A 17824-nucleotide genomic window follows, 5' to 3' on the forward strand; every position below is an offset into this window, starting at 1 on the left:
TGACATTCATGATTTCTTTAAGTGTTATATCTGCGATAGAATATGGGTAGAAATTAGATTAGAAGAAAATAATTTACCCATTTATTCAGAGAGGCAACCCGATTATCAGGTAACTTTAACGTGCATTGGAACTGTTTTTGACATTACTACCCAATTAAACGGAGTACCCGTTAAGGCGATACCCGATTACGCGGAGAGTACTGTACGTCCTTTTTCGTCCCATTCATCACACAGCTGCAAAACGGCTTGGTAAAGATTAAGCGCTTGAATAGACCTGTATTGCAGAGTCTCTTTTCTCAGTTCACACTTTTCCGGAGTGTGTGCCTTATTTCCAATATTGAGACGGGCTAGGAGAGTCCATTTGAATTGAGTTATACATCATTTGTTCTTTCAGAATTTGCTCTTAAAGGGGAATACTAAAGAAATAGAACTATATATGAAGTGAAAGAGTGGGACACATAGAACAATTTGTCGTTTACATCGTTTAAAATGGCCTTTTTGAAGTGGAGTTAGAGGATTTTGAAAATTAACACCTGTCGCCCTCCTGAAATCTAGGTCACAGCGTAAATTTCGAGGCTTTGCCGATGACGTCATGGGATGAAAGGAATCGCGCAAGGTCTCGAGCGCCGCAGGCCCCCCCCCCCCCCCCCGCGCATAATGCATGCATTGTATCACACAAAGTTTAAAAGTTTATTTTTCGATTAATGCACGATATCGTACGTTAAGGCCATGCAGTGATGATCAGGATGATTTCTTGGTGGAATTTGAATGTGGGAGCGATGATGAACTGAGTGATACAGTACACACTAGTGATGATAACGATGATGAAACTAGTGATGATGACCCTGGTGAAGTTGGAGAGATAGATGTTGCTGACGAGCCGCACGGCGGGGCGCAGGAGGGAGACGCTACGGGCGAGCTAGTGGGGAAGGCCCAGGGCGGTCCGGTTGAAGCGGACGGACTTAGTGGAGATTGGTAGTGCGAGCCCCTGCCACACGGCAGGCCAGGGGACAATGTTGGTGACGCAGGACCAATGCCAGGTAGACTTCAAAATTTAGATAGGTAAGAGGTTTTTTTTTTAAATTCTGACCTGAAAATGAACCGAGCTTAGTGCTGACTTGATCTCGTACTTCAGAGCAGCAGTAGGCCTAACTGAACACAGCCCAGTCGCTGTAAGTAGCGCAGCGTCTGGTCGGGCTATACGTATTATCAATCACATCACACTCACTTCTTACTATACACAACCCAGTCGCTGTACGTAGGTACGTCGCGACAGGTATTCGCACAGCGTACAGCGTCTGGTCGGGCTAACTCACTCCGTACTCCCGTTCACAGCTCATCAGCATTCTATCTAGCAAGAGCTAGGTACTGCACGATCCATTCGTTACTTCCCCGACACCATCAAAGTTTTATCATTATCGATGAAAATTGCAGTGCTCTGTAGCGTTTATTTTATCACCAGATAGGCCGGCCGGCCTAGTCAAGACTTCGACTAAGCCGATGCCCGCGCATTGATTGCGTGGTATCTAGCATTAGCGATCCACGTACGCCGAATATTTCGCGAGGTTTTTTTTTATTATCATTTTCGCCAATTTCGCGAACCTGGTGCTTTTTGCGAATTTAAGAACACGAGAAAATATTAACTCTCTTCCGTATATATTTCTCCCTTCCGTGGTGTACTCCACAACCACGAATTTAAGCACTCGCTAAATTATCGGTCCCGATTCGCGAAAAAATAGACTCGCTAAATACATGTATCTATATAGTGTACACAGCTGTAGTACTACCGAGGAACTGCCGATATAATACATTGTACGTACCAAAGAGGTACGAAGCTCAGGCTTCTCCGCTCTTTGATACACGGAGGCTACTGCACTGCGACATACGCGGCCGGTGATGGGCGCATGCATGTGACTGATCGACTACGAAGCACCATCGTACAGGCACTAGGCCTGACAGCTTCTGTATTCGTGGCCTAAATAACACGTAAGAGACTCTATTTAAACGAGGAAATGTGTGATTTCACAGGAGATTTGAAGTAGAAAACAATTTTATTTCATTTTTTGTGACATTCTGATAAAAAATGTCTTGGGATTTCGGGGTATGAGCCTCGACATCACGCTCTCATCGAGAGCACACATAGGTAAGCTTAGGCTGTTGTGTGATACTTCCGGGTTTGCCTTTCATCCCATGACGTCATGGACACGCCCCCAAAATAACCACGGATCTTCCGATTGAGCATGATTCAAGATACAATTTTTCTAAGCAGCCGTTCTCCAAAACGCAATTTTCTAAATGGATGAATTAAAGGCCGATGTGTTTAACATGCCCTATGCTTGAAATGGGGGAATAATCCAACAAAATATGCGTTTCCTTTAGTATTCTGCTTTAACTAAAAATCCATGTCTTGCGACTTTTTGTTGGTTTGGTGACGCAGGGTCACATTGTAAGTTAAAATTTTCTTTCATATCTGTAAAAGAATATTTTGAAAATCATTTTTGCCTTTTCACAGAATTGCGTAGATTGACACATAGATCACTGCTGTTTTTCACCATCATACGAGGCTTAGCACAATGGTGCCTGAATTTTTTGTCGTACTCGTAATTGTTTGACAACAGAGGGCGTAGTTTAAGAAAGTGTCATCAAGTCGAGAAGGGCAGCGCCACACGAGTTTCTCCTCTTGACCTTTCGGACAACGGCAAATGAAAATAATACCAAGTGAGAGCTATGTGCACATTCAATATTTTTTATTCATGATAGTCTCAGAAGAGGACGTTCAATGTTGCGCACATTTTCAGTTCGTGGTAAAACAAAACTTCCATTCGTCGGTAGATGACGTCAAAATCCAGCTAATGAACTGACACACAAAGTTGATTGTTTGCATAATTTGATTACCAAAATATATGAATGCATAGTTCTCAAAGGTCCTTCACTTATGTAATCTTGCGGTTGAAAACGTTTCTATACATTGAAATCGTGACCTCTTATTTCTTCTTTTCATAATGTTCGTTTCAAATTCTAAAATAATGTTGAGTTTTTAACGGCTATTGTTGGTGCATGTGTAAACAGCGCCACCTTTAGACTGAAGCATCACCATCGGACCATAATCTGCGTAATACATAAGAGCAAACCCCCCCGAGAATGAGCACATCAAGAGAAAGAACGGCATTGATATATTAGTTAGATTTACATGAAAAGGATTAGCTGAAAGCAGGTCAGAGGAACTGACAAAAACTAAATCGGATTTTGAATAATGGTTAAAATCACTGTTTTCTGTATAGACCTATTATAGGTCTATATACACTATAATAGTGTATTTGGTTTTAGAATACTGTTCTGAAATCAACCTTAAAGGGGGGGGGGGACAAGGGTATCAAAAATAAGAAGAAAGGGTGATTATTTCAATAGATTATGTAACGATTCATAAGTATTGCTATGTCAGTGCACAGATCAACTATTGTTCATGCTGAAGCCCGAATAGACATGAAAACAAAAACTACACAAAACTGAACCCACTGGTCTATTGATAAGTCATCAGTTTCAACGATGTTTATTACTATCGGTACTTTCATCGGTATTATTGCTGTGACAATGTCATTATCCCATTCATCATCCCCGTCAGTGAGGAGAAAGAGAACGGGAAAAAGAATGAGAGAGAGATGGAGAGAAGGAGAGATAGAGAGGGGTAGAAGTTAGATGGGGGAGGGGGACGGAGAAGTTGCAACTCAATAAACCAGTTCCCAGTTACTTATTTTAGGCATGCATGAGCAAATAAAGGCCATTGCAGGCCTTTTCTTGAAATTGACTCGGAACTGAAGAATTAAAAAAGAAAACAAAACTGAATTGTATGTATTCATGGAAGTTCTTCATGTTCGTCTCAGGTGCATTATTATTGACATTCAAAGGTTAATGTATTTTCTTTTTTCAGACAAATTGACAACACACATTTATACATAACAGCACTTACAGGTAAACTCCCACTTTCTGCTTAGCTGATTTCAACTGCTCTTCTGAAAGACTAATACATGCTTTGGACAGCTGTGGTTTCGTGGGTCATTGGAGCACGTCACGAGACCGACACCCATGCACGAGTCCTATAGCCAATGGGTCATACAGCCATCGAGTTATAAAGCCCACGAGTCATACAGCCCACGAATTCGACACACAGCAAATAAGGCCCAATAGACCGACACACTAAGCCCCGTGTTTTAATGTCTAACTCGTGGGCTGTATTTACCACTACCAAACTCATCGGTTTTATTTGCCCCTGAAGTGTCGAACTCATGGGCTGTATGATTTGTGGACTGTATGACCCATGGACCTTTTTTTCAGTGTCAAACTCGTGGGCTGTATGACTCGGATGCGCGTCACGAGACCGACACCCACGAGTCATACAGCCCATATGTCTCATTCAGCTCACAAGTCATATAGTCCATTAATTAGTTCGACACTAAGCTAAGGCCCACGAGATCGACACATTAATCCCCGTGTTGTATCTGTCGAACTCGTGGGCTGTTTTTACCTATAGTGTCGAACTCATGGGCATTATTTGCCTTGTGTCGAACTCATGGGCTGTATGACTCGTGAGCTGTATGACTCATGGACCTGTTTTCACTGTCGAACTCGTGGGCTGTATGACTCGTGGGTGTCGGTCTAGTGGGATGACCTCGTATGACTCGTGTGTGCCGGTCTCGTGGAATGACCCTTGTTCTGTGATGATGGATATAATCATGAATACACTATCTGCACCCCATCCTCCGTCTGAATGTCGGCGTGCTATATTATGTGTAACCAATATTATTTTTATTCAGGCACTATTCTTCAAGTGATCCATTAACCTTCGGACTGAGACTGTGCACATAATCAGGGGTAATTATCCTGGCCTCACGTTCCTTGGAATGAAAGAGAAACTGCGAAGTTGATTACTGTTTTGTTCCGGAAGCTCACAAATGAATAGCTCAAGCTCTTTAGTTAAGTTCAACAAAGGTCAGGTATACTTACCAGGTAATAAATTGACTTGCTCATTTCATATTTACTCTAATGTCATGTTTGCCAAACACTCACAAAGAAGCCTAAGACAAAGCATGTTATCTCGATATGGAATGGATAGAAGAAGAAAAAACCCGATTGTCTCATTTACAGATACCTGTAAGAGACACCTTAAACACGGGTGACTCGTTTTGCTCCTTTTACTGTACCTTGTCCGAGAATGATGTGTTTAGACATACGAATTGCAAACATATACATTTCACAGTAGGTCTATTCAACGACAAAGTACATGGTTGCATTCATCTCACCCCCCCCCCCTCTTTTTTTTTTTTTTTTATGGGCTTCTGTTGATGCTCACAACTTGGGCAATACCATAACCAGTGTCATCAAGTGCCAGAAACATCATTTTCTTCTCTCTCTCTCTCTCTCTCTCTCTCTCTCTCTGTGCGTGTGTGTACCGTGTCTTTTTATTTTAATTCCTTACTTGAATCCTTGCTAATGTGAAATTGTGTGGAGCAAAATTCCACTTTCTAATGAACTCTTTTTTTACGGTTTCGAATTATCAAAAAGTCTTGATTTTTTTCCCTCCCAAATTTCCAAGTGTCTGGTTATTTTCTTCTGACTCATATAGATGGTCCACGAAATCATAAATGCAACAAAGATATCTCTACTGAATCAAAGATTGTATTTTTTTTTTTTTTGCAGGAAAATTACCCAGGATCTGATGGGTTAAAGGGAGGCCTTGTTGATGGATAAATCCGCGTCGTGTTTACCGAAATGAAGTAGATGAAAACATTGTTTCTGATACTCTTTCGTACATAATGATTGAAAGAATATTATTAGGTAAGTATCAGCAGCAAATTAACCTTTTCTAGCCAAAATGTAGTATTGAGGGTGGCAGCAGCAGCAGCAGCAGCAGTAGCCGTGTGTTTAGAAATAATAGTCGTTGCTGTTATGAAGTTGTCTCACTATCTAGGACAGTAAAGAAGGTATGTCATAGAATTATTAGTAGCAAGAGCGAAAGAACTAGAAAGAATTGAAAGAGGATTTGAAGGGAGAAGTAGGCGGACAAGGAGTACAAAGCAGGGTTATAGGAAAGGAATAGAGGGCGGAATAGGAAGGGGGAAGTGGTCAGGTGGTGGACATGGTGGAGGAGGGGAAAAAGACGGGGAAATATATTGACTGAGAAACGAAAAGAAGGAGGAGACTAGGAGACTATGAAAGAGATCAAAGAAACAAACTCGTTTATTCAGCATGTTCAGAAAAACAAACATTCTCCTGGAAAGAAATCTGGGTGACACTCCGACAGAAAAGTATAAGTCATGAATTGCCAGAAATGAATGATTTGTCAGAAATTGAAATTTCCTGATAACTCAACTCTTCGTGGATCAACACTAAATCTGTCATTTTAGGGGTAGGGTTGGAGAACACAAGAATCGAGTTCAGCAATTGACGTCATAATGACATAATTTACCATCTAATAAAAACGCACAAAAACAAAATAAAAGACAGAGAAGGCTATTGCAAAGGCAGAGATCTGCAAATATATCAGTGCCCATACACATAAACCTATATTTGGACAAATGAAATCTGTCAACACATTAACTATAATAGTTACGTGACACTTGCAGGGCCCACCTGCAACTTATTTAACAACTAAGTTGATGCAAGATACAGTATCAGAGGAAATTACCCATTGACTCTCTTGATTTAGTTTTGTATCAATATTCTGCTGTGTAACGAATGAACCAGACACTTCACCACTGTGTCAATACAACGTTATGACTACGTTCTGTATTGTGATAACCAGAGAGAACTGGTCGTGAACTATAATGATTTAGGTCACTATACACTGCTGTATGGTGCATGTGTGTAAACAAGACGTTAAACCTACGTTTTGCCGTAGGAGTCTGAAGTTCGGTTGCCACCTACTGTTAGCAAATATGACGTTATGCTTACGTTCGATACCTCAAAATCGGAATCTGGCCCGGAAATAACAACTTGAAAGTATCAAATATGGATCGAGTAAGAGAAAAGGGTTATGAAAGTTGTATAAGCGAGTTGCAATGAGCCCAGATTACTATCAACTCTCGCACTTTTGCTCCTCAAAAGAAAAATGTAATCAACAACAAAAAACTAATCCACCCGATTCAATTCAAATGAAATTTTGTTTACAAAAACACATTTTTGTTGTCGATACAAGTTCAAGGGAAAGAAAAGCATACCAAGAAACACAGAAAAAATACACGTAGATTACATTACGCTGCCCTTCAAAGACATATAGACAAATGTACACGCACATTCACACTCATACAAACACACAAACCTGGAGACACACAGACACCAACACTCTGACACAATTCCATAGTGCCACGAAATCATTCGTATATAAGCAGCCGAGTAATGGCGGGATTGGGAGAAGTGAGTGTGAACGACGAGTAGATGGGCCCGCGTCTGAGAGAAGCTGCATGTAACTCTGATAAAGCAAATGGATGAATTTATCTACATCATTTAAAGCTCGAAGGTGGATGTACCACAAAAAATATCTGTTACAGTACGTTATTCCGAAGTTTCGTTGGTACGCATCTTGGCAAAAATGAATCCTTTATTTTCAGAGTAACGAACCTTCGGAAAAATAAACCTTTCATTTTGGATTGACGAACCGTTGGAATAACGAGCCTTATTCCATTTTCATATTAACGAACCGTCGGAATAACGAACCTTGGGAATACCCCCTCAAACTTTCGGATTAATGAACTCTTTTTTCATATTCGGATTAACAAAAATCTGTATTTGGGGAATTTGTGTGTTGCAGAACAACTTACCTTCGGAATGACGAACATCACCTAATAGCTACTTACAAACTGAAATCAATGATACAAAGGATACACTAATTGCTAATTGAAAGATGATTTGAACGTTAAAGTCTTCAAGAAGGTTACAGGTATCTTGACTACCAATTGGTCATCTACCAAGATATTCAACAGGGAACAATATATTCTGATCACATGACTCTGGCGCGTTTTGGCGTAACACTCTTGATGTTTACACCAGAAATCTTTCGTCATTCTGGCACTAACAACCCCATATCTTTCAAATAAATGATGTATGACTTTCAATAAAGAAGTGCTGTTGGTTAATTCTAAGGATCTAAAGATTAGGTTTAAAGAAAAGTCACTACATTTCAGAGGTGCTTAGGGGCTCATGGGCCACAAGCAAATCAAAAGTAATACCCAGTGAATATGATTGAACATTATGACCCAGTCGTCGATCCCTGTCCATGTTACCACTTTGGCCAATTTCGAGTAGTTAGAAAAGTTTACTTAATTATTGTTGTTGTCTTTTTCATACCCTACCTAGAGGTAACCTTTTTTTTTCTCTCTGGGACATTTCCCATTTGTAGTCTGGAATATGTTGATTTTGCATCCGATGTCTATATCGTAGTGGATGTCTTGATATTCTACCATAATTTCATGAAATGGAGTATCAGCTTACTCATCCCTGCAATGAAATGGAACAGAAAAAAACAAGAAGTTAGACAAAAAATAATGAATTACAAATACAGGCAGGTTAACAGCAAGACTCTTTGATCAGTACATTTGTATTTGTTCTACTGTATGTCTGATAGTGGCAACGTAAGGGCTACGTAAAATTTGCCGATGTAGCAAAAACTAGCACTGACTGTCCACCTTGTATTTTCTCTCTTCCTTTCTCCCATCAATTCGCTGTCTATTTCCTTCTGTTTTTTTTTTCTCTCTCTCGATATCTCCATATATTTCTTTCTTTCCCACACGCGCACCTTTTCCCTTTGTACTCATATATAGGACTTTAACCTCTGATACCCTGGAACAGTAACAACTAGGGTATATGTGCAGAAAATTGCACCCAAACGATGATCCCTCAAGTGTATAAATAGGGCAGATAGGTTGATTGTTGCGGTAGTTCTAAACACGAGCTCGCAGCTTCACCAGTCGCTCTATTTTCCCGGTTGTTCTCGACCACCTTTTACACCTGTCTGCCACAATGCCTCGCACGGGAAGGAGATGGGTCCTCGTCAAGTACTTCGAGGGTCACCCGAAGGATGGTGATGTCCGTCTGGAGGAGTTCGAAATCCCACCCCTCAAGGATGGAGGTATTATACTATGCACTATCTGTGTGTATGTACATTGTATATGTGTTTGTGTAAATCGTGTGTAAGTGTGAGGATGTGTGTATGATGTGTGTGTGTGTGGGGGGGGGGGGTGTGATGTTTTATTATACCAAAGTACACGTATATGTGCATAATGGATGATTGATCATCTTTGTCTGTGAATTGTCGATTTCGGCAGTGAGGGATTTAACAGTTTATGACTTTATCATGGACTTGATCTGATGCGATCTGAGCCGATTGACTTGACTAACAAAATTAATGATGAATTATCATAATGCTTAGGTTTTAATACCCCAAATATCTTGGAACAAGCTTTATATTCAAGTTTATTTCAGGTCTTTCATTTTTCTTTCTTTAATTAAATGAACTATGTTGTCATAGGTTTGGGCCGTGTCAGGAGAGTCTCAGACAACATTAATTCATGGCAACCTCTTTACTGGGGTTGCAATGAATAACACATTGATGACATTTATTTAGAAGGCTGTAATAACGGAGACCTCTTTCATCTCGAACGGACAGCAAAGAGCTTATCATATAGAATCATTATCTGCAACAGAAGATGGGGAAAATTTAAGTATATACGGTGGTGGAAGGAAGGTGGTGCGTGTGGTACAAAATGTATGCTACAGTAGGAACCAAGTTGGTAGGAACGGAGGGAAAGTGGAGGGGCGGACAGCAAGGTTGTCTAGACTGTGTTAGAAAGTATGACGAAGAGCGATGCGTATACTGTTTGGCTGTATGTTTACGTTTGCCTCATGCAGATTTGTAAAGATTGTAATCCAGAGGTTAAGTTGTGCTGTAGCTACCCGTTAATTACCAATCGGTATTGTGTGTGTGTGTTGATAATTATTATTTTATTGGTATATTTGATTCTCAGAGGTACTTTTGGAGGCTGAATTCCTGACAGTGGATCCATACATGAGGTATTAAGGCCTATGTTAGATTTATTAGTGCCTTCTTAGATTGTCAACTGATTATTGAAAAAAAAATTCAAGAAAACTAAAATGTTGCAACTTCTGCAAACCTTTGATTTCGTGTCTATTTCTTATTGATAGTGCTTGTATCTTTAATGTTGTTGACAGTTCAAGTGATCATGGAAAACGAGACTACAGAAATGTATTTTAGGCATGATAGTTATAAGTTTCTGGACTTTCAATAGTAGTGTATTTTAGTATTTATGCTTGAAAAACATAAAAGATTGCATGCTCATGTTTTTGTCTGCAGTGGTCGTAGTAATTTTTATACCAAACTCTGCAAACGACATGCATTTTTGGATTTTACTTAAGGCTGCCCCCACGTGGTTGATTATCTATTCAATGTGTTTTATTCACTGTGCTGATACTAATTAGAAGTACAATGTGTTGTTGAAATAAAGGAAACTGTGGTGTAATTGTTGAATAATCAAACTTGTGACGAACTATCACACGTCACTGTGGTAGTATTTACAGAAACGGTTTGCTGAACGATAATATATCATTTATTTCGGGTTACAGATCACTGAACAAGACTCTAGAACTCGGATCCGTTATCATGGGAGAGCAGGTTGCTCAGTAAGTTCAATTTTCTGATGACATTATTAAACCGGAAATGTCAATTAATCTGAAGTTCCATTCTGATACTACATCAATAACTGGATCGATAATCTCCATGTGCATGACATACTCTAACTTTGCGTCTCTTTGGAAAAAGTAAACATAAGAACATTTTGCATCATTCTACAGGAATATTAGGCGAAAGCTACAGAAAATGTCGAAATTTCAAAATTGTACCTGAATGAATGAGAAAAAAAAAAACTTTTAAGGCGATGAAGCCTTCTCTACTCCAACTCCTCATTTTTTGAAACAAAGAATTGCAGGCATTAATCAGTCGACCTTCTTGTAAAAGAAGAAAAAAGTTTTATTGACGTCGATATCAGGACATATTCGTCAATCAGTTGCAATTAACACACACACACACACACACACACACACACGCAAAATGTTATCACTTCGAATTACCTAGTACCCGCTGCACGCTATAAGGATGAGAAACAGCACTGGATGTCGGGCAGAAGCTCCATGGTCTAGTGGATGAGGCCCCTGATCTGAGATCAAGAGGTCGTAGGCTCGTATCCTGTTCGAGTATTTCCATTATTTACTTTATCATTGCTACCACTAAAACACTTTTCAATTCAGTGATTATTCACGTCGATGTAGGGCACTTCGTCAATCAGTTGCAATGAAAAAGAAAGAAAAAGACCTATGGTATTTCGTATTCTATGTTGTGCTTCGTGTAGTTCAGGTGTTTGTTTTCTGCATGTATGTATTCTTAATGGCCAATTCAAAGCGTTCCTTCATTTACTCCTAACAGGGTCATTGAGAGTCGCAACAAGGACTATCCAGTGGGAACATGGACGTTGCCGTTTTGCGGCTGGACAACACATTCGATTAATGACTGTAAAAACTTGACCAAAATGCCACAGATGCCAGACGGGGCCCCGAGATCCTACGCAGTCGGCGCCGTCGGGATGCCTGGGTAAGAATAATCCCACCTTGACTTCGATCATTATCATTATTTTTTACTTAGATTTTGACATTTCAATATTTGTATTCTCCCTTTGTTTTGTCCCCCCCCCCTCTCCACTCTACTCTTCTTTATTATGATGTTTCTATAATATCATATCTACAAAATTATGTGCACGTGCGTGCCTGACTTACGTGCCTGACTACGATATTCTGAAATCTTGACATGCTTGACAAGAGTATCAATAGGACCCATCAGGCCCCCATTGAGGCAATGGGGTAAAGTAACTGCATCTTGCTTCTTGCGTATAAGTGTATTGAACGCTGACCGTGACTTTTACATCCAGATCCAAGAAAATGAAAGTGAAAACGGAAGTGAATTAAAAAATATGTGTAATCTAACTTATTGAAAGTTTGAAACGCACCCTTGCTGCGTTTGTCATACGGTATACACACCAACAATTCCATTCCAACACAACTGTAATTACATTAAGTACAGGATGAATCAGAGCTATCTTAAAGAAATTGTAATAGCTAAAATGAATTCTAGAAGGACTATACTGACACTGTAATTGATGACAATCAATATTCTATTAGTGAAGATTTTGTGGTTGACAAATTTAGAATGTCAAACGAGAGGGTCATTTTCGTCACTACCGAGCCCATCGTTTTAGAAAGCCGAGTATGCAAACATATCAAATATGTGAAGAATTACAGTGTCTCCGAGACAGCAATTAACTGGATCCATTATGCATGTTATGGGAAGGTTTAGAACATTACAAAACGCTCGCTCATTTCAAAATGATAGTGATAGAGAGTACAATGTATAACGTGTGCTTTCTGCACACAGCTTGTCGGCGTACTTCGGTTTCATCGACGTGGGCAAGCCTAAACCAGGGGAGACGGTCATGGTGAGCGGCGCGGCTGGAGCAGTAGGAAACATCGCGGGGCAAATCGCAAAGATCAAGGTATGTACATGATATTTCTTGGGCTTTGTTTGTATATAATTATTGTTATGTGACACTTCCTGCTGTAGTATTCAAATCTCAATGCCGTAGTGCAGCCTCTGGTTGCATAGGACTGGTGATACAGAGCATCGTCAAAGCGTTGTCTGAAACTTTGAGTGAATCAGTCAATAATTGCGGTGTCAGACATCTCAATACCTGTGGATGGCAAACCAAGTACGATTGATCAATTTCTGGAACCTAAAATAATAATTTATAACATGCAGGAATTGTCTCTTGTATGAGTTGGGAATTTCCCATTGGTGCAATGACTTCACATAGTAATACATGCAATGCCTGCAACCAACTCAAGCTGCCCAGTGTATTTTGGGATAAAGTGGACTTTACCACAAACTCGTATTGGACCATTTAAGATTTTTTTCGTTGATCCCATGTTTTAGTAACATTTATTTTGATAGGGACTGATTGGTTAACCTATAGATTTTTTTTTGTTGATATTTTCGACTTGACTAGACGTTTGAAAAATGATAATAAAAAGTGAAATCAACTTGCTCGAAATGCCCTCAGTTAGTGGATGCAATTGAGGATCTGCCGACCACACCACTGAACCCTGTAGTTTACGGCGGTACTTTGAGAAATGTCCCCTCAACGGCGAAATACTGCATCGACGTGAGTGCGAAAAAGGAACAGTATAGGTGATTATATACATTTCTCCTCCCCCCCCCCCCCCCACCTCCTCATTCTACTCACTACTTCAAACAGTATACCCAAAGCACTGGAGTTGTCTTGCTAATATTCATCAATTTCCATATCCCCCTTTTTAAATCAGGGCTGCAAGGTGATTGGCTCGGCGGGAAGTGACGAGAAACTGGAGTACCTGAAAGAGATTGGGTACGACAAGGTCTTCAACTACAAGAAGGTCACTGACCTCGATGCGAAAATCAAAGAGTTGGCGCCCGAAGGCATCGACATTTACTTCGACAATGTGAGTTGATCTGCTTGTAAGATTACTTAGTCTTATTAAAGGAAGTTTTTAGATCTCAGGTAGCATCTACCCAACTCTGTTTTAGGGCACTAACATAGTTGCAGAAAGTGAATTAAGGATCAAAATCACCACCAAGAAGGTTTTCATCAGTACAAGTAACGAAGAGCATGTCAATATTGTGAACCATATTATTTTTACTAGATTCACCGGTTTTTAACGGTTGATTCAAATAACAACGTCGAAAACCGCCAGCATACAGTTAATCACCTACTCACTCAGTAAAATATGAGGGAGAAGATTGAAGAATTTTTAAAGGCTATTGTGTTTTAGGATACCATTGTCAAGAAATAGTTTTGATTTGACATGTAAAGCTAACGATGACATCCCTACTTCATGTTAAACAACTTCTGTTTGTCATGGATTTTCAGTATGTAGCATACACCGTTTTTTGACTTCGGTATATTAGGACCCATCAATCTTCGATTCTCATATTGTAAACTATAATGTTTCTTTATTTCGCCCCTCCCCCCCCCCCCATTTCTTTCTTCATTACGTCCTATTTATAATAGGTCGGCGGTATGTTTTCTTGGACAGTCATCCAGAACATGAATAAATTCGGTCGCATATCCGTCTGTGGTAACATTTCCATCTATAACCAAAAGGTCCCAGAAAAGTGTAAGTAATCATTCCTCAAATGAGGTAATCATAATTATAAGCCAAATAAAAGTAATCATGCTATAGTCGATGGCTATTGTACGATATCTATGAATGAGAATCTCAATAATTGTAATCATGACCTCAGTAATACATTCCAAAGCTGATCCACAATTCAAATTGTTCACTTCCTATGAACTATTTCTTCAAAAAGAATAAAAAATCACAGTGGTCACATCTCTATTTTATCAGTTCTGTCATGATAATGGTATTTTACGAATTTCTTTAAAGGATTGCACGTACATCACTACATAATTATCATAATGAGTTTTTAATGTCTATTTTACAATCAATATCCTTGCTTAGATATTCTGCAATAATTCTAACCATCTATGAGTGTGCAAGTGCATACAGCGGACTCACGTTATAACAAAGTCTTCGTGACCAGCATTTTTTTTTTTCGTTTTATCTAAATTTCGTTTATAACGGAACAAATGACCAGTATAACTAGAGCGGATGATAATGCGACCTGAATTTTTACTTCGTTGTAACCGGAACTTCGTTTAACTTCGTTATAACCGTGTTCGTTATAACGGGAGTGCACAGGCCTATCTGTGCCTGTATGTTTGTTTGGACAATGCTGCATGCTCATGTTAAGAACATGAGTGTATTATTGTCGTGTGTTTCGTCATCTCCATCTATCTCTATCTCTGCTTTGTATGTTTGGTGTGTTTTTTTTCAAACCGTAATGTTATACCACGCCTTCTTTTCTATTTGATTTAGTGCCGCCATTCTTCTCCAAGATGGTGTACGATCAGCTGAAGATGGAGGGATTTGTGGTCTACGAGAACAGGCCTCGCTACCCGGAAGGACTCGGTTATCTCTCCACCTGGATACGAGAAGTAAGTGCTATTAAGGGAGACCTCCAGATGATTTTCAGATTTTTACATTCGAACAACTCTAAATTAGTTATACTGTGGACAGAGTTTCAAAATTTACAATAATTGGGATGAAGAATAAGAATATTTTCAAAATTTATAACAAATTGCAATGAACAAGGATGATGACATGACAGAGTCACCATAAGAATGCATGAGTTGGGGCTCAAGGAAGCAGAACAAAATACGAAGGCACGCATAGATCATACACAGGTGAACTTGCAAGCAAGCAGTATTGTAATAGAATTACACTGCTACATTTCTGAAATATGGGAGCCTCTTATGTCATCATCCTTGTTCAGTGTAATTTGTTTAGGGTTTTTCAAAGTATTGCTTCTCAGCTCAAGAATCAAAATAAATTCCACAAATCTATACATGGAGTTGTCGATTTATGTAATACATGATATGAAATTATAAAAAATCGTCTGGAATGTCCCTTTAAGCCTTCAAGTGCAGCCGTTCATTGTAGAGGGCGCTTTAGCTGCAGAAAGTCACTTTGATTTACCTGGTGCTGACATTCCTTGCAAGGGATTGAATCGTATTAGTTGAGACGGGGATTCAGGTTTTAATTTTTTACAAGATAATTAGAAACCACTTATATGAGATATTAAAGAGCATGCAATTCTCAGAGCATTCAGGTATCCTGATGAAAATCGGTTTGAAATGGCTAATACCCTATAAATAATTATAAATATCCAAAAACAAAGTATAACAAAGTGGTCCTAGTAAAGGGTGGGTCAAACCTTTGTTAGAATCTCTTTGATTCGGGATATCGCAGCCATTTCAAAACTACGATTTTCATCTAATAAAGATTGAATCACTTATATTTCATTAAAGTGTTCTTTTCATCTCACAAAAAGTTAAAAAAATCTGAATCCCCATCTTAATTAATACTATACCATCCCTTTAATACCAAAACAAGGGAATGATGGTGACAAAGAACGAATTTCGGCTTTCGTTTTAATACGTAGGTAGAAGCCATTCTTTTACCACTACGAAAATTACACTGCTTAAAATGCATGACAGTATGACAGTATGAGTTAACTAAAATGGTATGAGAACTATCAGTAAAAGAGACCTTTTGAATAGAAAGGGAGAGAGAGAGAGAGAGAGAGAGAGAGAGAGAGAGAGTCAGACAGAAAAAGAGGTTGATTTGCTAAATAGGCCTACTGTAAGATCATTACCAAAAACACACTGGTTCAGGTTAACACAATTTGTAAAGCACTTTAAACTTTAGCCAAGTAAAGATGATCGCACAAAAAAAAAAAAAAATCAAAGCCATTTTGTTGACATTCTTTCGTTTCTAATCAACGAAAGTCATTTGTCATTTGTCATTTGCACTGGTTGAAAGAAGGTTCCTCCCTTCAACATCTGGAATCCTCAATTGTTCGAAATCTTTAACACTTTATATAGACATGACATATTGTATCTTAGGATTTAAAGAACGACGGATTTTCCCTTCATTGTCATTTCTAATCCTGTTTGACTAACTCTCATTCGCTTCTAGAAAATATACACTATTGATGTTCTAGTGAAGTAAGCGCTTTTTTTTTTGATGGAGGGGGGGGGGGGAGCTTCATTTCAGTGATCGAAAAGTAGAGCATGGTGTAAATCCGATACACTTGTCATTTCATCAGTCAAATACGCCATCTTACTTTGGTTTGGCTTGATTATGTCCTCATTGGTTTCTCCCTCTTTCCAATTTTCTATCATTAATTTTTTGTCTTCTGTGTACAGGGCAAACTCAAGGTAAAAGAACACGTGACGGAGGGTTTCGAGAACATGTACAAGGCGTTTCAAGGCCTCTTCGTGGGAGCCAACATTGGCAAGGCGGTCGTCAAAGTGTGACGACCTCAGACCTCAACTTTGAAATTCTCTTTGAAAACGTAGCAGTGTCGAAAATAAACATATGGATTGATTGCTTTACATACTCGTTTTACATGATGCAAGATTTCCTTGATATTTTAACACCGTAATGAAGGTGGGAGATGGCGTCATGACTTTACATCATTATTTATTTCGCTCTTTTGTCTACATTGTGTAGCTGAAAGAAAGGAGGGTATCTTTTTTATTTCACTACAAACTGTTTAAATGCAAAACATAGTTGTATTTTGGGATGAATTCATCTTAATGTCGATATTCTGATTGTCGTGGAATTCAGCATTTATATCTTTATTCTTTTTGGGCGCAAGACCATGTAAGACTGTGAAATCTGCTCAAGGTCTTTGTTATTATGCTTCATAGAAACTGAGCATTATATTTTAATATAACATTTTATATAATAATCATTCACAATTATCATCATTATTATCATCATTATTATTATTATTATTGTTATTATTATTATTATTATTATTATTACTACTATTATTTCTTTCTTTGTCAACCTTCAATCCATGGAACGTGGCCCACTGTCACGACTGTCTCCTTCTTAACAACTCTCTATATGTTGCGTACTAGCGAGAAATAAATACGAAGCTCCTTTCTGAGCAGCAATAAACCATTAATACTGATTAGTCTAATTTGGAAGTCGATAGGGACACCAAATTATCATGAATCTATTGCTTTTGCACAATACCATCGTATAAGCAACAACAACAAAAAAGGACTCCCGAACTATCTCTCATACATCTTTTTATCTC

General features: G+C 39.0%; 1 protein-coding gene across 1 annotated transcript; it reads left to right on the plus strand.

Moving 5' to 3' along the window:
* The first annotated feature begins 8795 nt into the window (after positions 1-8795).
* LOC139742328 (prostaglandin reductase 1-like) lies at positions 8796-17069 on the plus strand. Its single transcript, XM_071652905.1, has 9 exons — positions 8796-9121; positions 10017-10062; positions 10633-10689; positions 11489-11653; positions 12491-12608; positions 13435-13590; positions 14160-14265; positions 15028-15146; positions 16920-17069. Exons 1-9 carry the CDS (start codon positions 9013-9015, stop codon positions 17028-17030), a joined length of 987 nt encoding a protein of 328 aa, XP_071509006.1. The 5' UTR covers positions 8796-9012; the 3' UTR covers positions 17031-17069.
* The last annotated feature ends 755 nt before the right edge of the window (positions 17070-17824 follow it).

This window comes from Diadema antillarum, unplaced genomic scaffold (genome assembly GCF_040938485.1).
Source record: "Diadema antillarum isolate AM-2024a unplaced genomic scaffold, OU_Dant_1.0 seq00000996_RagTag, whole genome shotgun sequence".
In the NCBI taxonomy this organism is placed as follows: domain Eukaryota; kingdom Metazoa; phylum Echinodermata; class Echinoidea; order Diadematoida; family Diadematidae; genus Diadema; species Diadema antillarum.

Coding starts and splice junctions, on each gene's coding strand:
- LOC139742328 (XM_071652905.1), top strand. CDS start 9,013: ATGCCTCGCACGGGAAGGAGATGGGTCCTCGTCAAGTACTTCGAGGGT. Junction 10,690..11,488: donor ATGGGAGAGCAGGTTGCTCA/GTAAGTTCAATT, acceptor TACTCCTAACAG/GGTCATTGAGAGTCGCAACA. Junction 13,591..14,159: donor TCGACATTTACTTCGACAAT/GTGAGTTGATCT, acceptor TATTTATAATAG/GTCGGCGGTATGTTTTCTTG.